At 41.1% G+C, this 25,898-nt stretch overlaps 1 protein-coding gene across 2 annotated transcripts; it reads right to left on the reverse strand.

Annotated features, from left to right (window-relative positions):
* On the reverse strand, positions 1-25,866 carry PPM1F (protein phosphatase, Mg2+/Mn2+ dependent 1F). Of its 2 annotated transcripts, none has more exons than XM_033076078.1 (7): positions 25,670-25,866; positions 16,285-16,415; positions 12,617-12,816; positions 11,326-11,514; positions 10,066-10,209; positions 9,065-9,158; positions 1-7,939 (listed from the first exon to the last, which is right to left on the reverse strand). In XM_033076078.1, exons 1-7 carry the CDS (start codon positions 25,843-25,845, stop codon positions 7,566-7,568), a joined length of 1,308 nt encoding a protein of 435 aa, XP_032931969.1. In that variant the 5' UTR covers positions 25,846-25,866; the 3' UTR covers positions 1-7,565. The 2 variants fall into 2 exon arrangements, with proteins under 2 accessions (XP_032931969.1, XP_032931968.1); XM_033076077.2 differs by having other exon boundaries at positions 16,285-16,418.
* Between the last annotated feature and the right edge of the window lie 32 nt (positions 25,867-25,898).

A 25,898-nucleotide genomic window follows, 5' to 3' on the forward strand; every position in this document is an offset into this window, starting at 1 on the left:
GGGCTTTGAATCACTTTATTAATACTTCAGAACCATCAGATCCTACAGTGGCAAGTTCTTATCCTCACCTGTTTCCAATCACTTTTTGAAACAACTTCTTGCAATATGCAAATAGATACATGAGGCACTGTGTGAATACAAAAGTGACAGTACAAAAAAATTCCAACAATTAAACCTCATGCAATACATACATATATAAAAAAATATGGTAATGTAGCATAATACACACGAGCACTATTAGAACAATCCATGTAAATGAATGTACAATATGCATAGCATTTAATGATCAATGACAACAGGTTTTTGACCTGTGCTTAAAACCAGTTAACTTAAATGAGAGTTTCAAGAGACTAGATAACTGGTTAAGCCACAGCTTATAAAACCTGCTGTACTGCAGCTTTTCTGCTCAGGGTCACAAGTGCAGATTAGCATATAAAATAAATAAGGACTACAATTCTACAAACTTGGCTAACAACTCTCCTATTTCAAAGTCACTGGCCCTCTTAGTTTCGTTCAAGGTTCATCAGCCAATACAGTGGCAAGAAACGTGCCTAAAGCAACAGCTCTGCTCCTGTACTGTTTTAATACTGATAAGAAGATATATTTTTAAGTCAGCAGGAGTAGTTACAGAGGTCCCACTTAGCACTCCTCAAGCATGGGACTGGCGTTACAATACAGGGCAGACCCTGAAGAATGGCACTGACTGAGAGGTCGCTGAGCCTCGGGCTGTGCTGCTGCTCCCACCCTGACTGCTCAGCCAGCTGGGGCAGGACAGAGAGCTGGGGAGGGGAAGCAAGGCAGAAAGCTTTTCCCCCACTCTCCACAGTGCAAATGTTTGAAAACACAAACAATCTGCAGGAATAAGGAAAGACAGAGACAAGAACATTTCTGAAGTCCTGTAATCAGGTGAAAGCTATTGTTACCTGAAATAAGCTTAAGCATTCCTATGGAGTAAGATACAAATAACAGGATTTTCTTCTTACATATCCAATACTGGTCCATGCCAAAGCAACAGTTATTGTAGTCTCTTCCTAGCTGACATGGTTCTTTTTATACTCTTGGTGTTGTAGGCCTCCAAAGATTGGACCAAATTCACTATGGACACAGATGAAATGAAAATTACAAAGTGGCAACTAAACTGACTTAAAAGCCAACAGATTTTACAGCCTAAAAAGCAGTATTTTGGGGAGGGAGAGGGAGGGTGACAATGTAAAAAGATATAAAAGAGAGAAAAAGAAAATTGGGAAGAAAATAGGGAGGACACAGCAGAACTGACTTTCAGAAGAGGAAGTTAAAAGTAATCAAAGTCATTAAGTTAAATGAACTTAGAGTTAAAAACTTTATACTGGCTTTTTTTTTTTGTCAGTATAAAGTTTTGACCCCAAATAAATCAAGTATCTTGCTATTACTAAACACACAGAAGAGGAAAAAAAGTGGAAAAATCAGGCAAGAAGCAGCATTAGTCATGCAATATTCAGCTGAATGCCTTTTCACAAAGTTATAAAGGGCACCAAAAAAAAAAAAAAAAAGAAAAAGGAAGTAATTTTATTGCCCTGAGAAAGTCCCCATAGGATCACTCTGGTTTCCTAGCTATTATCTCTTTATCCTCGGACATCCAAAAAGAAGCATCATTGCTTAGATAAAAGGATAAATAGTTCCTGGCAGGAATGATGGTCACACACATTCCAGCTCCATTTGCCAAAGCAACAAACCTTTTACCTGCATAATATATTGCCTCAAAAGGGATAAATAACATCAAGGAGTGATTCACCAGATCAGGAAGGACCAATGACATTCCTGTGCATGGAAATTCAGAATCATGTAATCAGTAATAACTTCAGTATTTGATATATATCAATATATGGAAATACATATAATACATGAAAATTAGTAATTAGGCTTAATAGTTGAGAGAAAATTCAATGATCAGAACCCAGCTAGTCACAAAGCCCAGATATATTTAACTTTCTAAGGAACTGAATGTATCTTGTCTCTTCAACTAAAAAGCACATAATAAGACATAAAACTCTGACTGAGAGGAGTTTGTTATCAAAATAAAACCGACATTACGAAGCAGCCAAATTTATTTGCTTGAAACAGTGGTTTTTAGCCAACACTGCCAACTCTTCTAGGCTGCCTTTTTTTTTATTCCATTGTTTGCATTCCAAGAAGCTTGAAAACATTTCTTTTCTTATTGATTTTGTCCTCTTCTGTTTAACAAAAGCTGTATCTTGCTAAATTTTCTGTGGCCAACACAGCTGTCCCTTGTTTATTTTTGTGTGCACCAGCAGCAGGGTGCACAGCTTGGAGCACACATTGAACCAGGAACACTGAACAGCTTGTGAGTGTTCAGGTCTGATGGGTCACACCAAAATAAAGGTTTAAGTGATTCTTTGGAAGATTTTGGTTTCCTGTTCCATGCAGAGATAAGGTTATCTGTCATTTTAAGGCATTATTTTAACAAGTATCTATGACAGATACATGTTCAGATGTGCAGTCACTCCTTCAAGTCTCCATTTGTTTACCTCTCAGCTGACATGACTTATATAAATAAAAATAGCTTTAAATTAAATAAAATCCAAGAAATATATTAAGCCCAACCAAAACACATGCAGGAAGTGTCTGGCTTAGCTCTGAAGAGCTGTCAATGCTGCAAAACAAATACTCCACAGGGCTGGCTGGTTCAGTGGCTCAATTTAGTAACACAGAGAGGACCAGCCTCTTGGTTTTGCTGCTGTCTGAGAGGTTGTGATGAGCTTGGCAGAAACCCCCCTGTCTTCCAGCACTACTCAAGTGCAACCAGACCTGCTGTAAATTTGTGTTTAGGGAGAGTACATAACCCCATGTAGATTGGGAAGTTTTGCATTCATTTGAAAACCCATTTTTCTCCTTCTCCAATTCTTCCTGGGAGGCATTTTGTTCATCAGCAGGGTTTGTTCCCCAAAAAAGGGGGAACAGACCATTTTCTCTAGCATAAATCTGTCTGAAGGCACAGGTCCAATTGCAAAAGGGACAGTAATAGAACTAAGCAAGGAAATTTAATTCAGGCTTAACCAGAGCTAAATTATACATGAATCATCTGCAATCTGCTCTGTTGTGGCTAACATCCCCCCACCTTCTCCCTAAAGCATTTGCTCAATCCTTCAGTACTATAAGACTAGAAACAGACAATGGCTGGTGCTGCACATTCAGTGCCTGCATCCACAAGAATACACACAATTTAACTGACAGACTCAAACTTGCACTAAGAGTAGAGCTGGAGTATTAACTTAGACTTTAGTGCCTAAGCCCTTTATTTGAGGGTATTTGCTGGTTACCTTTTTTGTAAATGGTATTTGTAAATGGCATTGCACAAGTTCTTAGCCACTTATTTTGGAAACACCTTTTTTAGGTCAGTTTTTAAAGTCTTCAGGTTAGTTTTTCGGTGTTGGTTTTTTGAGGTTTTTTTTTGCCTGGGAGGGAAGCTTCAACCCCAAAGAACTGATTTAAACTATCAACTGAACACAGGTTTTCCAGTGCAGACAGCCAACTTATCTCCAGAATTTAGAAAGCAAGAGAAGCACTTTTCCCAATATGCAACAAAAAGTGGAAATTTTAGTGGCTTCTCATGACAGAAGGTTAATGGCACTGGAAATGCTTTTTAAAAGAGCAGCATCATGTCTGACTTTGAATTGAGATAAGTGTCTATTAAATGCTATTAAAGTCATCACTGTGATTAACAGTGCTCTGCTGCCAGCACTGCTGTAACCACTCAGTGCCCAATTACTCATCCTGGGCTCACCATCCCCTCCACTCATTAACACACTCCACACTCACTCACGGCAGCACTGGCACAGTGACCAGGAACGGCAGAGGCTGGGGGCTCCCTCTTAGCACTGCTTTACATGGGAGGGTGTTTGGAAAAATCCTAAGGTAGTGCTCAGGGGTCACATCAAGTCACCTTAGACACTTCCAGTGCTATTCCTTCTTTGGCTGTTTGAAGACAGAGTCACCACAGCTGAGCTCTGCCTTTTTAATGGGTGTGTTTCTAATTCTTTCAGGCACTGGTATTTCACTCTAAAGAACTGACATTTGTAGCTCTATTTTCCAGCCCACTTCCTTTTTAAAATAGGCATTAATAATACTTAAATGCATTCCTGTCTCTCTCTTTCACTCCTCCATCACTCAGAGGGTGGATTTTACTTAATTTCCCTCTATTCTAAAATTTTTCCTGCATTTCTATCGTATGTATTCTCAGAAAAAAAAAAGCCAAAATGAGCCCCCCCAGCAAATGTTATTTGTAAAATTTTAATCTTGTCTCTGTCAAACCCAGAATAGTCACTGTCTTAGGTGTTGGAAGGGAAAGGAAGGGAAGGTAGAAGCATGAAGTATCCATAAGCAAAAGAGATGTTGGATACCTACTAAGCAGAACAACTGAAGCGAGTTTCCAGTCAAACAACAAAAGAATTGAAGTGTGCTCTGTTTTAGAAATTCAGGCTCCTTTAAAGAGCAATTTCTCTTCTGCTGAATGCTAAAATGCAGCAGCAGACATTCACTGGGAGTCTAGTAAGACATGAAAATTATTGAACATTTGTCTTTAATCCTTCATCTACTTTCTACAGCTTTTCCCCAAACCATATTTGGGATTTTCCTGTAGATGATACATTTGAATTTACTTATTCTAGTGATGGGATACAAGCTGCCTTTTTTGACCCATTACAATTTCTGTTGACCTGACCAGACTTTTTAAAGCTAGTAAAAAGTCTCTGGAAATGACAGAAATACTTTTAATCCAGGCTGTAATCTCTAGGAGGTCTCAAAGACTGTTCCTATCCATTTACATCTCAAAGAAATGAAGCACTGTGTCAGTCAGAATGAATGTAAATGTAAGGGAACAGCTTCTAAGAATGCAGAATTTCTTCCCTAGAGCATTGCTTGAGAACTAGATTTTATGATTGCTACAGACACCTATCTAAAGGCCCACTTCACTTAGCTCCCATAAAACAGAAATTACCAGATTTGAAACAAAAATGGGATATTCTCACATAGCTGCAAGCATCCATCAAAAGACTTAAGACTTTCTTTCCTCTGTAATGCAAATCTGCCCAGAAAAGGCTGAGAACAAAAACCATTACAAAAGTCTGGCTTGTTCAGTCCCCCTCACCTTTGAGGAACTTTGGCAAATTTCAGAAACCGAACCATGCCATGAATTTACCAACATTTCACACCTCCCTTCATAAATACAATTATTTTCCCCTCTCCTGATAACCCTCAGATTGCAGTCAAATCAAACAATTCTGCATGATTCCTGCTATATTAATAACAGAACTATTTCTAACACACCAAGAGGCACTAGTGGTTATCAAGATTTAGCATGGAATTGAGTATCTGGTTAGAAATCAAAGACAGAGGAGTTGATAAATCTAAGGAGATTACTGAACAAGCCTAAGGGCTTCCTTAACAGAAGGTTCACTACAAACATTGATGCCCACCCCACCAGGCTGCTTCAAGGGAAATCCTCCCCCATATATTTTAAGACACCAAAATGTAGGGAGGGAAACTGCTTACAACCTTCTCAGCAGAAAAGCTCCTGTGGCAAAACCAGGGAGTTGCTGTCTGAGCTGCTATGTGGTGACAGAGGAGGTCACTGAGGAGTTCCTACATTAAAAACTGCAGGATCATCCACAGTAATTCCAGCAAAAATCTTGGGCCACTGCACCATCCCACATCAGTGAAGGATCCAGAGATTGTGGACATAGACAGTGCTCTGTTCTTCCTCTGAGCCATTCCAGCTCTTCTACCTAAACTTCCTCCCCAAGCAACATTAATGCTCACCATATTTTAACCAACAGCACTGACATATTGCAACGACATGTGTTTCTAAATGTGGCATACAATCTTGCTGCCAGATGCAAAGCACTTTTTGTTTAGACACTGAAATTAATAACAAATTTACCATTGAGCCTTCAGATCTTGTTGAGTCCTGCTAGCCAGGCAAGACAAAACAACCACAGGCTCTAGCTTGTCATGAATGGAGCTGTTGAGCAACATCCTCACATATACATTACAATTCTCTCATCCTCTGAGCTTCACGGTTTCTTAGAAAGTTTTCCAGACCCAAAAGGTTCAAGAAGTGTGGCCAAATTAACCTTCCATTACGAAAAAAATTGTTACTAAACAATTTCTAATTTGTGCTACTAACTTTTCTGGTAAAGGTCAGAAGTTACTTTTTAAATGAAATAATTACTCAGATTGTTACTTTATGATTAAATCTCTAGAGCTTTCTGCAAAGGGGAGTAAGTCACAGTGAAGCTTTTACTACAAACCACCAGATTTGGCAACAATGAAAGAGATGTTTTCTTGAAACCCAGTTACCAGGACAATAATTCACAAACTGAAACATTTAAGTGCATCAATGAAAATAAAAAGTCACATTTTAAAAATTAGGAACTGGCTCACCAGACTGTGATAGGCAGCCAGAAATCCTTGGGTGAAATATTTAAGGCACTTGAGGGTAGTCAGTTTTTTTTTTTTTTTTTTTTACACCAGATAATAAAGACAGAGCCACTTTAAAATTCCAGTTTAAATAAAAACCACAACAAAATAAAGTAACACTGCAAAACATTCCTCCAAATGTAAAGTTCAGAAAATTAACAAATAAACACGTACAATAAAAATAAATTTCTCCTTTGTTATAGTACACAAAATAGTGGCAGGAAGAGCACATTTACCTGCTTAAGCACACAAACTGTAAAAATCTCTCTCAAATACTACAAGAGGGGTCTTTTCAAGTTGCCAAATAGCCAATAGGCATGTTTGTTAGGGAGAAATAATCCAGTGCAGTTAAAAATCAGATTCCAGTTTATAAACCAGAGCATCCCAGAAAGCAGATGACTTTCTATCATTCTCCCTGGGATATTTCTAACTAGTTTTCCTGCTTTTCTGGAGCATCCAGTTTTATTTTCTCCTCTCCATACACAAAAATGCTGAATGTTTCTGTTTGAATAAAGAGGCCACATCATTCTTGTAGTATCTTAGGCACAAACCAAAAGCACCTTACACAGCACCCTGGTGTCAGCCAGTCCCTGCACTCCGAGCCTGTTCCTTCAGAACACACACTGGAAGCTTTTCTGCAGTGGGGACAGCTTCTCCCCTCCACCTTCCAAAGTAACATCACAGTTAATACAACATACAGTGCTCTTTTTAAGCACTAATTTAAATTTTCACTCAGAATTCATGAAATGCATATTGTCATCCATTAGCTTATACCTGTTATGGTTTCTTACCACTTCCAGGACAGAGGGAAATGACCAACAGCCCTGGGACACACTTCAGTGTCTGCTCCCAGAGACAAAATAGCTGTACAAATCTCCATGTCTGCTCAGGGATTTTTGAGGGGAAGGGGAAAAAAAGGGAGAAGGAAAAGACAAATGGGAACTCAGTAAAAGGCATCTTGCCTTTCTGTTCCATGCTCATCCATTTGTCTTTTTTCCTGACACATTTTGCCCACTGTATTAGAGGCTTCTTCAGTGGAAAACAGTTCCTTACATCAACTTACTCGAACATTCTGGACTAAACAGATTCTGTCACTGTGTGGCTGCTGCCTCGCAGCTGAGGAAGTTAAAAGGTGAGCTCTGAACATCATCATCAGCCCTAGGGTTCTTAGAGTCTCTGAGGCAGTCTGCCAGGATGTCCTGAGGATCCCTCAAGAACACCACCAGAACAGTGATGTTGTCACTGGATCCATTTTCCTTGGCAGCAGCCACCAGTCTCTCTGCTGCTTTGAGCCCCACTCCTTTGGTCTGCATCAAATGATCCAGGACCAAGTCTACAACCTCATGGGGCTTGATGGCATCAAAGAATCCATCACAGGCAAGGAGCAGGTAATCTTCTGAGCCAGTCAGCTCAAAGGAATCTCCATCTGCATCACCAGAGACGTAGGGCTTCTGGCAGATGTCACCTGAGACAAACAAACAAAGCAAAGGCTTTATTACTTCAGATGTAAGCATGTATTGCTTTACCCACTATTTCCTTTTACCATCCTCAAGGACAGCCAGATCACGTTCCTGATGCAGGATGAGAGTAATCAAAAGCCACGGAATAAGCACAAAAGACTTGTTTCTTTAATGATGCTTGGAACCTACCTAAATCCAGTGGGCTTCTAAGGAGTTGCTTTAATTTATGCTCTCCTAGATTTGCAGGGAAAATAAGGAATTTATTCTGAAGTTTTTTCTCTCAGAAACATATTTGTGCAGGGAGATAGTCAGGCCTTCATTTTGCAGGTGTGCCTCCTGTACAGCCTTCAGAATGCCATGAAAATAAGATTTCTCTCAGCTATCCAGATATACATCAAAATCCCCTAAGAATCTGCTCATTGTATATAGTTTATCAGTTTTGTATGGACATTCTTACCAAACATAGGCCACTACTGATCCAAATAGCATAATAAAAATTCCATACTAATCTGCTCCCACTCATACATTACATTTACCTACTGTTTAGCCCAGTTGCTAACTGGCAGTTAGCAAAGTGAGCTTGTTTAATAAGACTGAGAATGCTACAATTAAAATGTCCTAAATTGCTGGATATTGAAGGAGAATGTAGGGATTTGACCTTAAGCAGAAAGATCCACAGTCAGGAGAAAGATAAATTCATATTAAAGTGGACACAAGCCCCTCACAATTCAGACATTCAAGCACATAAAAAAGGCTAGACAAACATTTATTGCTTCCACCACTTACACAAATTAAATGCTGCATATTTCTTCAACTACTGTAAAACATTACAGTACTTTCAGGTATTTATAGGAAGCAAAATCTTAGTCGTAGAAAAAAAACCAGGACTATCATGGCTAGTATGTAATATAAAACAACATTTTATGCTCATGGTAAAAACAGTAAGCTGATGTAAGATGATGTAACCAATAAGCTGCAAGCCATGTAAGTCCTTGCCTTATGGGAAAGGCAGTAAGTAGTTTACTATTTGTTTGATGCTGAACAAGCCACCATTCACAGTAAATACAGAGTCTCAGGTGGTGTGTTTCAAATTCCATCCAGAGTTAACTGATTCTGATGGTTTATCTCACCAATTGCTCTGGAAACAGCCAAGGTACCATTAACTCTCCAGCAGTCCATGTAGGTTACACAGCCACCTAAAGTCTCAATCCTTGCTCTCTCATCCTGAAAAACAGTGCAATACATTTTGTTTGCTCCTCCAGCTTCTGCATTTCTACAACAAATATAGCAAACACATATCAGAATCTAGCACAGAAACATGCACATAGGAGTACTCAAAACAAATCACTGCTTTCCATCCCTGCCATGGCTTGTCCAAAAAAAGCAGAATTCTCAAGTTTTTGTATTGTTATATGCTTTCCTATATGGATGAGTAAATTTTCCTGCCACTTCTTCCCATTCCATACAGCAATTGGGTGAATACATAAATGTTCAGAATGAAATACATGATAACTAAGCTAAGTAACAACAGTTTTTGCACTGATACTCCTTTAACTACTCAGTTATTACAAATGTTCATGCAGTGAAGGCAAAGGGTCATGCAATGCCTGCTAAACTTGCAAAGTCCCCATCCAATTTCATGGAATAAAATATCTAGCTATTTAAAATAGATAGGAAATGCAATACACTTTAAGCCAGTTAGGCCAGTAGATTAGCATTAGCTTTTCAATGACAGTACTGCATATAATTAAAGTTTTGCATTATGCTAACACTTTAAATTGCTATTAATCTCAAATTACAAAATAGTTTAGTAAAAGGAAGATTTAAATTCACACACAAAAATCCTGTGAAAGTCTTTAATTACTGCAAATTTTGAATAGTCTGAGCAGGAGCTGAAGTCAGGACTATCAGCACCGTTCACTAGCACTTCCAACCAGGTAAGGTGTAAGGATCACCTTGACAAGACACAGGAGTGGATGCAAACCACAAAAATTGTTAATTCCATGCATCCCAATATATAGTATATGCAATTATGTAAAGTTTACAAACACTTACAAAGGCTTGACTCCAAAACGTTTCAGGAGAGAATCTGACATCACACACTTAAGAGGAAAAAACAAGTCAGACTTACTTCTCTTTCTGGCTTGTGAGGTTCCATTAATGTCACAGCTTTCCCTTGCTGCACCAGCATCACCTGAGAGTCCCCCAGCCATGCTATGTGTAGTTTGTTCCCTACAATCAGTGCACACACACCTGTTGTGCCACTCCGCAGCTTCTACAGAAGGAAAACCAAAGGTGTGTCAGGTGAATATTCAACAAGCCTTACTAGGATATTTGACAATACTGAAAATTTAGGTTTAATCACACTAAATGCAGTAGATTAGACCTGCTAATCCTAATTCAGGTACTTGAAAAAAGGTACAAGATAGTGAAGAGACTTGAAATAAACTACTTATAAACTTCATTTCTAATATACATATGATTAATACTGTCTCTTATGTTCTTCCCTCTCTTGTTATTAATTCCAAAATTGATCTAGGAGACTAAGAGCTCTGTTATTTAAAACAGACATGCAGAAAAGCAAGAGGATCTGAATTTAGTAGAATGAACATTTACCAAACAAACACATCCCTCCAATCCCTTTCATATTCTCCACTCTACCACTAGCATATCTTGCTCCTCACAGATCTCCTTATCCTTGGGTATTTAAATGAGAATGTCAACAAAGGAAAAACATCTAACTGTCCTAGATTCCCTGTAAAGAGTGTCAGACCTTATGAAATGCTGGTCCTTCTTTCATACCTCATTGACAGAAATTAAGACCTTGACAGTGAGTACTTCCACAGTACTGCTATAAGAGCTCTCAAACAGTGTAATGTATATTTGAAAAAAAATGTCCATTGTACCAACTTAATTCAAAGTATAATCAATAGGTTTAATGAACTGAGGCATCTGATTTAAATCATAGAACACATTTTTCACTTACAATCACCAGTGACACTAATGGTAGGACAAGAAACAGAAAGATAGTGACCATATTATCAGAAAGAAAGAAATCTCTTTTCCAGGTAAGATGTAGGACAACAGAATATCTAGAGGCTGTCTGGTTTAGACAAAGAGGCACCAGTGTTCTCTCAAATAATTGAGATGTCAGAATCATTTAAATCACTTTAGCACTTCTTTTCAATTACTCATCTTGAACTCCCAAGCACTGGCTTGCCTCAAAATAAGAAATAATTTCATCAAAGAAAACCTTTAAATGTAGCATAATTTCATAAATAAGCCAGTGATTCAAATAAACTGTACTGTCAGAATTTTCTGGATAATACCACGTTGTCCAACAGTTCTCAGTGTTATTTAAATACAATGGAATTAATCTCTACCCACTCACCTCTCTTTTGGCTTTGAAAAGAAACATTTCATCTGTCTTCTGGAAAGAGCATTTCAAGGCCTCAGCTGGATTTGTAACAATCTCTTCATGTAACCCAACATTTACATGTAAGTGGGTTGCTGAGTAATTGGCAGCATCCACTCCACCGTGGCCATCGAACACCGCAAAGTACGCGCGGTCCACGTCATCCTTTTGCAGGGAGGGAGAGAGAGGAAGACATTCATATTTGAAACCAAAATAACTCCCAGACTGGTACCAACAAGCAAAAATTCCTTATTCTGAGCTTTCTTCCATATAAATTGCAATTTAATTCCATTTACACATATACAAAATGGATAAAATGGGTACTTGGCAGGCTAACTGCTTTTCTTTATTTGCTGTTAGTCACTTAATGTCTTTAAAAATAACCGGACATTGAAGCAGCAGGTTATGGAGTCCTCTGGCAGTTTCATGAACTGGCACTTGTACAATTGCAGCTCTCCAGATCCCAGAATGGTTTGTAATGGGTTGGAAGGGACCTCACAGACCATCTAATTCCAGTCCCTCTGCCATGGGAAGGGACACCTTCCACTAGACAGGTTGCTCCAAGCCCCTCTCTTGTGGCCCCTTTAAGCACTGAAAGCTGCTATAAGGTGTCCCAAGAGCCTTCTCTTCTCCAGGCTGAACAACTTCAGCTCTCAGCCTGTCTTCACAACAGAGGTGCTCCAGTCCTCTCATTATCTTTGTGGCCTCCTCTGGACTTGCTCCAGCAGGTTCATCTCATTTTTATGTAGCGAGTCCCAGAGCTGGACACAGCTCTACAGGTGGAGTCTCACCAGAGCAGGGCAGAGGGGCAGGTTCCCCTCCCTCACCCTGCTGCCCTCACTGCTTTTGATTCGGCCCAGGGCATGTTTGGCTTTCTGGGCTTCAGGCACACATCACTGGGTCACATTGAGCTTCTCATCAACAAACACCCCCAAGTCCTGCTCCTCAGGGCTGCTCTCAATCCGTATATAAGTTGTGTCAATCACAAAAGAATTGTAGCTCCAGCAACATAACACTAGGTGAACTTCCCATCTTCCCATATAATAACTTATGACATGAATCCCAAAGTCACAAGATCCTCCCTGCATTACTCCATCAGGGCAGTAACTGGCCCCCAGCAATCTGAGTCACTACATCCTTGCTCCAGCGCAGACATGATAAATAACTTATGGCAACAAATTCACAGATTATCCATCAGCAGGGCCCTGCGCTTACAGCAGTGTTGCACAGCTGCCCAGGCAGCCTCCCCTGCTGTGTGCACACTTACAGAGAGCCCGAAGAGCTGGTTGAACTCGGGGAGCAGCACGTGGCGATCCTCCATCTTGCGCCGCGCGTTGCGGATGGCGTGGATGGACACCAGCAGGAAACGCGCCAGGGGCCGCAGCGGCGGCAGCTGCTTCTGCCACTCGGAGCACACGTCCCACAGCTTGTTAAAAAAGCAGCGCTGCAACGACTCTGCATCCAGCACTGCCAGCACAGAGACAAAACAGTCACTGCTGTGTCCCACTTCCCTACTAGCCCATCTTTTGGCCTGTCTTTCCTTCAAGTCTCTTCCCCTACAGCTGCATACACACATCCAGCACCTGCCTTTACAGGCTCCGCAAGAATTAAAATGAGGTCCTGAGAATAACGTGGAGAGAAAGTTGCAACGGAAAACAGTGTAACATTGAGGATAACAGGAGCTTCTTTATTTGCTAGCTCTTTTTCAAAATAGAGGTTTATGAAGAACGTGATTACATTACAAAAATCCTAACAAAGACCAAAAAAAATCAGTCTAGTATATTAGCCAATATTATTATTATAGAAGTAAAATTAGTGAGATATAGTGGTAGGAGTTTGTACATACTGAAAAATAAAAGGGAATCATCAAGTGGGCAGGAAAACCTTCAAGATGAGACTGTTGTTGTTTTGGACACAAGGGTTGAAAAGGCAGTGGCCTGGCTTTGGGTCAGGTTATGTCCTACTGAACCATTTCCACTGAAATAACAAGGAAGTCTGAAAGTGTTTGCTGAGGTCAATGGCTCAACTCATAGTTGAGCTGAACAGATTAGAATTTTAAGCTGTTATCTTTATCTTTTTAAACACTCGTGGTTGTAGGAGCTGTAGGGACAGAACACTTCCGCTGCTCTCCAGCTTTGTCATTACAGAGCAGAACTGTAAACACCCATTGGGCATAGCGTGAAAAGCTCCAGCCAGACACTCAAATCCTTTTCTGGATAGATCCCAAAGATCAATTAATCCAAAATTGTTCATCAGACTGAATGGCTTGGTGCTTGTCATTGTGTCTAGCTTTGCAACACAGTGTCCCTCCAAACAAGTAACAACTGAAAGTTTTGTTATTTGAGTAAGAAACCTGCTTCAATGATAAATCAACTAACTTCAAAATGCACTGAAAGGAACATTTATAGAGCAAAAATAATTTGCTGGTCACTAGCATATATTCTAAAGAACTGCAGTGCATGAACTAGCTTTCCTATATCTATTTTATCCTGCTAACACTAAAAGCTTCCTCAGAATTCCTTTTTATAACTCCTGAAGCGTTTTGTTTTTGTTTTTCCTCAGCAACAGTGGATGGTCAGCTTCAGATGCATCTCTGGAGAGACGTATCTGGAGAACTGAAAGCTTAAATTTAAACATACATCGTTGATTATGAGCCACTACATACTAACCAATTTTGATTTGCTTAATATGTAGGTGTTAATGGGTAAGCTGTAAAAACCTTTAAATATTAAATCATCCCATACACAAAATAACTAAATAGGACAGTATCTCAGACAGCCTTGCCTACAGCTGTTAATTTACATATTTGTAAATGTCTACACTAATACTGACCAGAAGACACATATTGCTGTTTAAATATTAAGCTTGTGAAATCTGACAAAGAATTTAGTATCTTAAGAGCAGAAATGCTTCTGCAGTGTACCACAAACAGTGACACTCACACGTGCACCCCCCCAGTGCTTTTATATAATCACTTCTCTTTCATTCCAAGAATGCTTTTTTTGGCAGATTTATTACTGCAGTGCAGGAAGAGAGTCCATGCTGTGCTGAAGCACGAGGAACAGCTTTCCTTTTAGTTGTACAGTTAAAGTGATGAAAGAGCAATTACAAGATAGAGGAAAACAAATACAGTCCAAGGGTGCAGAAAAATGAACACCTTTAAAGTAGCTGTTCCTTGCTGAGGTCAGGCAACACAAGTACCTGAACAATGAGCAGATTTCCATGCTGTTTGATAGAGGAATTAATTGCCAACAGAGATTTGATCTAAACAGCAATGGTGGCACAAGAACAAACAAAAAACAGACAGGAATATGTAAAACAGAAATTAAAGAGGGTTTCAACCATCAGAAAAGGGAGGGCTCTGGGGCATTTGTCAACAAGGAATAGTGAGAGACAATGTGAACTAGTTCAACACTAAACTCATCCAAGCATTTTCCAACTTTTCCTGCACTATCTTAAAAGTAGATGCCAGTCCTACCTTTATGGCCTATCAGAGTAAAACAGCAGCATGAATATTCCACAAATGTCCCCAATATACAGTAACCAGAGACATCAGGTGCTTGTAACCAAGAAAACACCATGTCCTATCAAGTTGTTCATTACTTCTTGTTTCTAAACATTACTTCTTTATTATTCAGATAAGGTTCATTTTGGTTCGTGGGTCCAAGATTTACATAAGACACAGAATTACAGGTTAAAATCCTAGGCTCACAGATGTATAGCAGTTCATGTCTTGTATTACTGCTATAGTTCACCTCCAAGATAATTACTTGTGAGTCAATGAAGAGTCTGCAGCACAGTCACTGCAGGATGCTCTGATAACAGTTTCCAGCTGCTTTGTACAAACCCACGTAATTATCCCAGGTGAGTTACAATATGCTGCTTCTGACTTTCCTGGAGAGGCTGCAGTGACCTGGGCACACTGAACTCATATTTGCCAGCTCCCCCTCCATGCAGAATCCTGCCCTAGGCCACGTTAGCTGCAGTGAGTGAAGGCCACAGGCATTAAGGAGAGGGATGACATAACCAGGGTGCAGCATGACTTAATTAACTGAGTTCCCCCTCCTGCTGTTTCAGACTTGGACATGAATGCTGAAAGAGGCTTCTGGGAAGTGTCATATCCTGGCCATTGCACTGCCCTGTTCAGGACACACTGAACTGTCTTTCAAGCCATCCTCTTACAGCATAGACTGGTTCTTCATTTTTATCTTCTACTCTCCCTGCATCCTGCTCCATTTAAATTCTTGGCACTGGGACTGAAGGTTTGGTGAAGTCTAATGTTAAACACTTCAGCACGTAAATGCAGCAGGACCATCTGTTACACAAGGCACAAACCCAGTACTCAGTCACCAAGGTTTGTTCTCTCTCCAGCTCACTCAGGAGAAAACACAGGCATCAGGTAAAGACTCATGCAAGGCTGTTCTTCTCTCAGCATCCCACCTTTATAGGGGACAATGGGAAGAAAAATCATCGATAAAGATCACGACCATAGAACAACTTCTCCAATAGAAAGATCGGGAGTTTTAGGATGTTCAAGATGTGGAGGAGCCAGAAGCTGGTTGCCAAGACAAAAGCAAGACGGTTTATATGGATGAAGATGTTGGTCTGGCTGTACAACAACTGTGGTGATGTCAAAGTTAAAACACAGGAGTAATTAGCTGAGGTCACTCTACTGAAGGGAAAAGACACACTCTTCCCTTTCAGAAAGGCAATCCACAGGATCAGTCAGGGCTCCAGACACTGTGTTTGCATGTTGCCCACAAAACTAGCACAGCTTCCTTTCATCCTACAGATGCACAGCAAAAGCAAATGAAGTTCCTTGCACTGCTGCTTGCCAGGCAGCCTAACCAAATAAATCTGGGAAACATTTCAAAATGCTGAAGTCTTCTGAAAAACAGCCTCTGGGAAAACCACAGACGGAAGATGTATACTTACAGGTGAACCTTTCCTCATCTCCTTCTCCCTCTGTTTCCACATTTTGCAGCTTAAATTCAGTCAAGTCTGTTTGGAGAACTTCATCAACTGCAGCATGGATCAATGATGCTGCAAGAAGTGGTGAAATATCTCTGCTGGTAAGAAAAGGAAGGGAAAGCAAAACAGACTGCATTAGTTTAAACTGAGCTACAACCTCTCAGTGTATGGTTGGTGACCTCAGACTTAGAAACCATTACACACAATAATACAAACTTCATTAGTAAACGAGTAGAGCAAACCATATGTTCAATATTTATTCACACAAATCTTTAGTAAGATCCTCAGTTAGACAACTGCTTTCTCAAGAATGTAAAGAGGAAGAAGCGTATGAATCATATTTTCAAACTGTTGCCTCACACCCCAGTCGCAGATGGTACCTCTTTCTCTTGAGCTCTCAGATGGGAACTGCTACCTTCAATTCCAGCCTCTGAACATACACATTTTGTTTCTACTCACTACACAGTATTTCTTGCTTACAGTCAACAATCTCACCACAGCCAGTACCAAGATCTCAGCATTGTGGTAGATGCAAATCTCTAAAAAAGTTACTTGGAACTCTGCTTCTCTTCACAAGAAAAGTCATGCTTAATGCTAACCTATAGGCCTTATCATTCAGTTTATTCTGACTGCAAGTTTTCAAAAGAAACCACCCAGGTAAAAGATGCAGAGAGTTGAGACTGGGGACTAGGATGAGAAGAGACTCCAAGACTTGTGATTTAGTTGAAGCTTTTAGGTAGGCATCCAGAAGACAACAATGCTACATGATCTGCTCACTGTCTCCTCATGTAATGCTTCATTCAAACCACATGAGTTATAAGAAGCACACACTTGTTACAATGTTTCTGAATTGTAAACAAATAAGTCCCATCCAATTCCAATAGCAGGCTATTATAAAATAACTCCTATATTCACTATAGTCTCATGGCAAGCACTAACAGCTACAGTGCACATGCTCCAGCCATTTTCTATGAGCACAATGAAGAATAAGCATCAACATCCATAAAAAGCCACTTTATCCATTGTTCATGGAGCGTTTGATTCCCACAAGGTATTGAATTACACAGCCAAAGCAAATACCACATTAAGGCACCTACAGCAAGTCAAGGACAAGACTTTGTTTTCCCAGGAAACATTTAGAAAGCTCTGCATAAAACTGGTTTGCTGGGGAGCATGAAATGGTGGAACACAACTGGTCTGTGATGTTGCTCAGCAATGAGTGGTTTGTGTGTACAGAAGGGCAGGGAGGGGAAGACCGCGGGGTTTTAGATGCCAGTGACAACAAGCTGAAATGCATTTTGCCATTGTGCTCCTGAAAGAGGGCCTTGTCACATCCTCACAGGCGTGTATGAGTACCTCCCATGGCAGCAAACAGAAAGCATTGTGTCAGTCAGCAGGCTCCAACACAGGCCTGCTTTATGCCACACATTCTGTGGCAGTGACGGCCCAATTTAATGAGTTATTTCGGTACTTCAAATAGATGGCAATGTGTTTGCAGCCCTTTCAGTGCTAGCTGCAGTCATGTCACATCAAGGGAAAACAGAATGTGGCTTTTTATTTCTTTTTTAAGGCTGATATGTTTAGGGGAGTCAGTTCCTTTCCTAGCTCAGTTAAAGTAACAATGCCTGCTTATAATGACTCTGACACTGACAGACAACCTTTTAAAAGGTCAGGCAAGAAATACATCCAAAACAGATACAGCACCCCCTGCCCTCCAAAATCCCTTCTTCCTGTTGTTGCTCACGTAAGAAAAAAGAAAGGGCTATGAAAATATAAGCCCCACAAACAATGTCAGATGTGTTGTTGACACTGCCGAAAGTCAGAAACTTTAGTCAAAGCACGTTTCAGCTCCAAGAACAGAGACAAGAAACATTAAGAAAACAGCAATGTGTTTAGCTGCACAGTGAGAGCCACAGCTTCAGAATTTCTCTGCTATGTTGGAGGAAAAAAATCAAATCTAGCCAGGGATCCCAGCACAGCATTAGAAGAGGGCTTAAAACTTTGATTTTAAACTTCGCACATTTCTGCTTTCCAGAGTCCAGGATTGCTGAACTGTGACCAAAAAAGCAGCTTAAACATAAGGAAATCTACTGTTATAATGCACAAGTTCTACACAAACCTCTACTTACAGGAAGCCTGCAACAAAGAAAAAAATTTACAAATTATGTCACCTCCTTCAACTTTTTCCAGTTGCCACCCAGTTCCTAAAAGGGAAATTCAGTGATTCCTCAGTACTGATATGCTTTATTCAGCTTTGCTTCCTATGTATTTCCTCCCCCTCCATAGTTCTGCAAATTTAAGAAAGTGGGGTGATTTTTTTTTGTTATGCAGACAGCAACAACATCAAACAATTGATTCTGACACACTGAAAAAAGATAAAAGTATAAAAAATTACCCAACCTATGCAGTTCAAACTCAGTTCTGAACAGAACATATTTGTGATTACTTCATTAACTCTTTATTATAGCATTACTGTATTGGCAAGACTTGAGCGCAAGTAAATGGAGCTCCAAGGAATGGCATCTTTCATTCAGGTTCAATGTTTACTAGTTCTAAGTTCACCTTCTAAATCACAGACTTTAAGAGTTAACAAAAAGTGTCATTAAAAAAGAGCAAGAACTCCTTCTTCAGTTGAGAGCTACAAGGTCTCACTTGGCTGGAGAGTATCCGGAAACAGCCACAGTACCTATGGCAACCAGTGCAAAAGTAACCCACTGCAATTACCATTGCAGACTCCAAACCTTCCCTGTAAGCAAAGAAGAATGTCACTTATTGTTAAAATCTTCCTTTCAAAGAAGCCCAAGACACCCTGGTGATGAGTTGAACCAAGCATAATTTAATCTCATGAATCAGAAGGAACACTATAGCTGTTTCCTAAGTGGAAAACCAACTGTATTGGGAAGAAGAGGAACGCTGGTGGGGTGTGTCACACGCACAGGATGCTACTTTAGGGGAATCTTAGAAGAAACATCAGCTCTATTTCTCTGACACGCAACATTAAACACTCAGCCTCAGCACACACAGGCTAGTAGTAAACAGACTTTGAATTTCTTTGCTGCAGGCTATTTCTTTGCTAACGTAAAAGGTGTGTTTTGACCACAATAAAAATATTTTAAAAGAATTAAAGCATGTTGTAACAGTGCAGACGAGACATCGTAGCTTCACCAGCAGCTGAAGTCAGATCAGCAGTGGCTGGAGCATGGAGCTCGTGTCCTCCAGCCACTCACAGTAAAATACAAAACTCCTTTCAAAAACCTGAGTACAGATAAAAGAGGGAAGTTAAAGAGTAAAGCAACACTTCTGCTAATAAAGATGACACTTAAATTTATACACCCTCCTCCTCCTTGAAAGATTCTGGACGACTGGACACACACAGTACTGGTAAAAGGAGCTATGCAAAGTTCCTGCTGATACACACACCTGTGGGCCAAAATAAAGTTACACATGGAAGTAGAATGCAATTCTGATATTTTGCATACTTTACATTTGGCATAAATTACAGAACAGAACTTACTTCTCTTGTTCACCTTGTTTCTCTTCTGCAATACAATTTAGTTATCTATTTTATTTCATTTCAAAAGACCAGCTGTCACACCACCACAGCCACAGTGTAATTACATATAGCAGGTCAATTCTAAGATTATTACTGACCCTTTTAGTACCAGACTTCAGAAAGAAAAAAACCAAAATACATACATGTTCTTTTGGGAAGCAGAAACCCAGTACGGTAACTTCTTACTTGTTATTATTTAAGTCATTAAATCCCCAGTACACTTGCAGCAAGTGTTGCAAACGAGTCACCAGCTCAAAGATGTTCCCATCTCTCCCCCTCCCGTTTGAGAGGGTACATTCAGAAGTCTCCAGCAGTTTTTTGAGTGAGAGGGAAGCATCCAGAGCATCAAAGGTTAGACTACTACACCTTGGGCAGAGCCTGAGCTACAACTACACTTTTTACAAAAAGCTGAAAACAGCTGACAGACCTCCTGCAGTGGCCCATGCCCAGCTTACAGTGGCTTTGAGGACTCCAAGCAGTACAGTAGAGAGCAGACCCAAAAAGCTGCTGCTCAGCACTGGGAGCAGAAGAATGAGTTCTGTGTCACCTTGGAGGGTGGTACACAGCCTCTCCAGGACATGCCAAACACAAAGCCTTCTGCATTTTTATTTACCTATTTTGCAAGCAAAAGAGTTCATATTCTCCTCACGCCAAATACACACATTCTCCCTGAGCACTGTCAGGAAATAAAGCACAACAGATTACCAACTGTCTTGGCCAAGTATTGATCACTTATTGTCCAGATCAAAAAAAAAGTGACATGATTTTGTTTCTAGATATTACCAAAGTCATGGCAACAAGGCAGCAGCTGTACTGCAGGCCAGAGCACCAGGGTATAATCCTCTTTTCCTTTCAGGCTGTGCATACACACATGCTGGGGAGAGAGAAGTGCTACATGTGAAAGCACAAGCTCTAGGAGAAGTCAGCTGCAGCTTCCTCACGTCTGAGGGAAGATGTGCCCTTTTTTGCTCCATGGGCTCTGCAGCAGCAGCAGATCACACTCTGCCACTGCAGGCTCAGGGTGTGTTTCTAGCATGTTACGGCTCTATCAGCAGTGGGTTTAGTGCAGATCTGCAAATGCCAGCAGTTCTCCAGCAAGTGAAAGATCCTCTCACACTGCCAAAATAATAGCAGGTCACAAGTTTCCTCATAAACAAAAGCTGTTTGTATTCAGTATTTTCTCCCCAATCTGCTACTTTTATTTCCCTTTCTCTTTTTATTCTTATAATCAACTACAGAATGTTTCCACTCAAGCAGCTTTAAGCATTAGCTTTTAATAGAACAGTACCCAGAGTTCCCAGGGTGATGGTGGCCAGCAAAGTACAAATATATATCCATTAAGGAGAGAACATCTGACATTCTACAATGCACAGGAAGCTGTTCCTTGTGCTAATGACATCAGGTCATTAAATGAGATGAACAAGAGGGAATCAAAACAAATACATAAACAATACCACACATAGATTTTGCATTTCTTATGGTTACATGAAGCTGTTTTTTTCCAGCTTTTCTTATGAAACTACCAGAAGCAGCAGCTTTAAAATGCAGAATCCATCTGTTCAGGTCCTTCAGTCATTACTGAACAGTTTCTATACAAAACATGCAATGAAGAGTCACCTGCTACTTCCATTTCATTCTCAGCAGGAAGAAAAAGCCCACAGCAGAACAGGAGAGGCTTAATTCCACAAAAGCCACTTTTCAATTAAACCCTAAACATGTTTCAAAATTGAGCACTTAGCCTGAAACAACAACAGAAAGGGTGTTTCACACAGGTTATGAGAGCAAAATATGCAAAATACGTTCCCAAGCAAGGAGAAGTACCAATGCATTACATCAAATTGTTCAAATTAGGAATAAGAGAATTTATTAAAAGCAGAGGTCACAGTAGAAAGTAGTTTACACAGAGGAAGAGACAAGAACGTTTTAAGAACAGAGTGGGAACTCTGAAGTAAGGTAAGATTTTCTTTTCCCTCTCCTCATACTTAAATCACATTAAAACATCAAAATAGAGAGTTGTTGAATTAACTACTCTACAAGAAGGGAATACTGGAAATAAAGATACCAGGGCCACACCTTGGTGTGATCACTACAGTGTAAAGCACAAAGACACAAAACAGGATGCTGAGGCAACAGCAGATCACTTGGGGGGGACAAAACAGGAAATCCAAGTCTCTCAACTGTTATTGTAGTAAATCTCCTCCAACAGGAAGGCTGCAGGAATTTCACATTGTTCTCTGGATATGTCACAGGATGGCCATACAAGTTTCAGCTCCTATCAAGGGGAAGACGAAATTTCTATATTTAGGGGTCTGATTTCATCCCATGTTCTGTTGCAGTGAAAGTCAGGAATATTTCAGGTTAATTTTTAAAGCTTGGGAAGTAACTAATGGCCACTTCATTCACATTCCCCTATTTTCATAGGCTATGAGAGCACTGCTGTTACCCAAAAGTGTATGTTAATTAAAATTCTGCAAAACAAGACTACTTAAGCCGGCTCTGATTCTTCAGAATGTTATATATGTATTTAGCTGCAGTTAGCAGCAGGCAGTTCAATTGATTTAAATGAACTATTCAAAGTAGAAATATCTGCAGAGCTTCACCAGATTAATGATTCAGGGGCAAGGCCTGCCAGAGAGCAAAATGATTTGCTGTTTTAGCTGGTATTTCCTTACAGTAGCTGCATTTGCAGAAATTTATTAAAATAATTCATTGTAGATTAGGTCATTCAGGGATTAACCTGATGTATCCAGCTGCTTCCATGTAAAAGGATGTATGCAGCCTTGGAGAAACAACAGCAGTCAAAAACTCCTTGTTGGACCAAACCAAACTTATTTCTTGTCCCATTCACTTCTCAATAGAAATCCTGATCAGTGGTGGAGGAAGAACGTTCTTCATTGCAAAGGCACAAAGGTTTGGGCCTCCAAGCAACTGGAAGAACAAGCTAAACATCACCATATGGTGTCTCATGAGCCAAGGATATTGCTGGGTCTTTATTTGCTATGGACCTTGATGGGCTTGGGCCCTTCTGGGCATGACCCAAACATCTGTGCACGTGTGAATGAAGTACCTGACAACACAGAAATGAAAAGCAGAACTGAGCATCAAACTTGAGTCCCTATAACACTTCAATCTACAGAGAAATCCTTCAGCAGTACTATCACCATGTAAAACACATTGTGATGCTGGAGTGTTAGAGAAAACTCACACTCTGGAAATAGAGATCAAGCAACAATGCCAGAAGTCAGCAAGGTACATCCAACAACACCTTCATAGTGTTAAACCTGTGTAGAACAGCAGAGTGGTATTTGAGGGGGTGTGTTTTTCACTGAGCCTGCAGATCACTGGAACTCAGCTCCAGTGACCTCCTGCACAATCACTAATCTGGCACCCTTCTGTATCTTCAACAACTTTTACACAAACATTTAAGTGTCTTCTAATGTTGGTCCTCAGCTTTATTTTCCCATTTAAAGTCTTTAACATCCTTCTTTCTCTTATTTCCTTACTGTTGCCTCATCTATTTTATTGAGGATTCACATCAACAGGAAAATTTATTTAGCCTTCAAAGCTGCATTTTTAATTGATCCACAGTAACAAACATGGAGAAAAAAATGTAATGTTGGCAATTTCTCACACAATCAGAGACTTCAGTTTTAGTTCCTAATTACAGGGATTATAAGAAGAAGGCCTGCAATTTCAAAACACAAGATTCCTGTCTTGGCCTTGGGCTGTCTCAGTCTTTTTCCCCACATGCAAGAACTTAGCTTACCCAACAGGAAAATGCAGCTTTTTTGCAATTGCAAGATGAGGTTTCTCTTTGTCATAGGAGCCCAAAACTGAGCTATAATTCTGCAGGGATCCCTACATTTCACACTTCAAGTACACTACATTACATCCAAACACAGAGCTGCTTGCAGCCAGCCATGAGAACTCATAAAAACACTTTTCTTATCTATTTCTGTTTTTCACAAACATTTTGTGAAAAGAAAAATTAGTAAGTAGATTGCTGCACTTCAATTCTGCTTTACTTTCTTTAGCTCTCTTTCCCTTTCTTTTTTTTTTTTTTTTTAATTGCCAGCTCAGGACTTGGGCAGCTCCACAAGAGAGGCTGTGGAGCCAGAACTGGCTGCAGGGCAGGTATGTGAAAAATGAAGCTTCAGACACTGGCAGGCTCCTCTCCGTGTAAACACCAGGAGTGACAGGTGAGGTGAAAGCATTGCAAAACCACCATTCCTCTTCTGTTTCCACTTGTTACCGTGCCCAATACAAACAACAGAAAGTCAGCAAATATGCAGCTCAGCAATATTGATTTTTAAAGCACTGAAGTTTGAGTAACACATGCCATAACTCTACAGCCTCATACCTTCCTCTCTAAACCATTTGTAGAGAACATCAGCCTGGCCCACGTGGCAGAGTGGGTGCCATGTGATAAGTATTTGTTCAAGACTGGCATTACTCTGTTCTTTAAAGCATTCACCCAGAACCACTCTTGCTCCACAGAGTTCAAAGATTCAATGCACGTGATGAATTTGCAATCTCACTGTGGAATGCAACAGCTGTGTTTTGTTCAAGAGCAGTTTAGTCAAAACAACTAAATAATGCAATGATTATCTGGGCCTTTTTAAACTACAGACTAAGAAATTGTATTTCTTTGGTATGCATTTCTCATCTTCAGATTTAGGCACACCATTTGAGTGCATGATACTACGTCCATAATCATCTCTGTAATATGTAGGAGAAACATGATTTTTAAGGCAAATTTCCCAGACAATTTAAATATCTAAAAATCACCTATACACTTTCAACAACAACAACAAAATCTATTGGGTGTTCACAAAGATGGCAGTTAAAAAGGGAAGTAATCCAAACCATATTTACTATCTACCAAATTCCTCTAGTAACCAGCTGACATTCAGCATACAGCAAACCAGAACCCCGGTACCACAGCACAGTCTGATCACTACCCCTGTTATTTTAGGCCATCCACAATTCCTGTTCTTGACCCTTAAAAGCAGGCCAGTGAAGCAGATTGTGGTAGGAACTTTGTAACAGCTGGAGTGCACAGGCCCTACAGCCGAAGTGCAGTAAGAGAGTGGAGTATCAGGAGAAAGAAACTGGTGGGAAATAACCTGTTCTTGGGAAGTCTAAACTATTCAGGATGAAGGTTGTAAGAAGGATGCAGTCAGGGGGTGACAGAAGCATCCCAGACGAGCACTGTGTGTTCCAGCAGTGGTGTGACCACACTCCTGAAGTTTTCTTAAAACACCAGCTTGAGAAACCCACACAAGCCTGTCCCCCTGGGGAGGGCTGGGGAGCTGAGCATCCTGGCAGCTCCTCACGGGCTCCTTCCCTGTCAGACTTCCCAGCTGACCCACAGAGGGGCCCTGAGGGCCCTGAATTCACGCTCTTGGCTCTCCACCACAGGGATCGCCGATCCCGCTAATTGCGGCATGTAACCGAATCCGCAGCGAGAGTGGGAGAGGAGCGCTTTTGAAAAGCACACACAAACAGTACCATGAAGGCACGGGGCCGAAGGCCTAAGGCCTGATTAGAAGCATCCCATTAACAGTGACCAGAAGTAACTTAGAAGCGGGACTACCAACAAACAAATCTGCAAACCCCCAGCTCCCCGGAGTCGCGGAGGGCTCTCCCCCGCCCCGGCCTCCCCGCCAGGAGGAAGCGCCTCCCGCGCCTGCACCTGCCGCGGCCCCGCTGCCGGGGCGGCCCCGCTCCCTCACTGCGGCCGCAGCGGCGCCCCCGCGGAGCCCGGCCGGCCGCGCTGCCCCGCCGCCCCCTCACCTGCTGCCCAGGAGGCTCCTCGCTCGCTCGGCCAGCGCGCCCGGCACCTCGGCCCTGCTCAGGGCGCCGCTCCCCGCGGAGCTCCACGGCAGCGGCTCCCCCGGGCCCAGCGGCGCCGGGAAGTCCCTCAGGAAAGAGCTCAAGGGAGCCGCGGACGGCTCCAATTCCAGCGCCATGGCGGCGCTGCCCGGCCGGGAGGGGCGGGTGGGGCGGGGCCGGCGGCCGAGGG

The sequence above is a fragment of the Catharus ustulatus genome, chromosome 18, assembly GCF_009819885.2.
Source record: "Catharus ustulatus isolate bCatUst1 chromosome 18, bCatUst1.pri.v2, whole genome shotgun sequence".
Taxonomy (NCBI): Eukaryota; Metazoa; Chordata; class Aves; order Passeriformes; family Turdidae; genus Catharus; species Catharus ustulatus.

What these genes read in the sequence shown, in the direction of transcription:
- PPM1F (XM_033076077.2), bottom strand. Translation starts at nt 25,845, where the DNA reads ATGGCGCTGGAATTGGAGCCGTCCGCGGCTCCCTTGAGCTCTTTCCTG. An exon ending in ACCAGCTCTTCGGGCTCTCT is followed by an intron (nt 11,515 to 12,616) that starts GTAAGTGTGCAC and finishes TCCCTGCAAAAG; the next exon opens with GATGACGTGGACCGCGCGTA. An exon ending in TTTTCAAAGCCAAAAGAGAG is followed by an intron (nt 10,210 to 11,325) that starts GTGAGTGGGTAG and finishes TTCCTTCTGTAG; the next exon opens with AAGCTGCGGAGTGGCACAAC.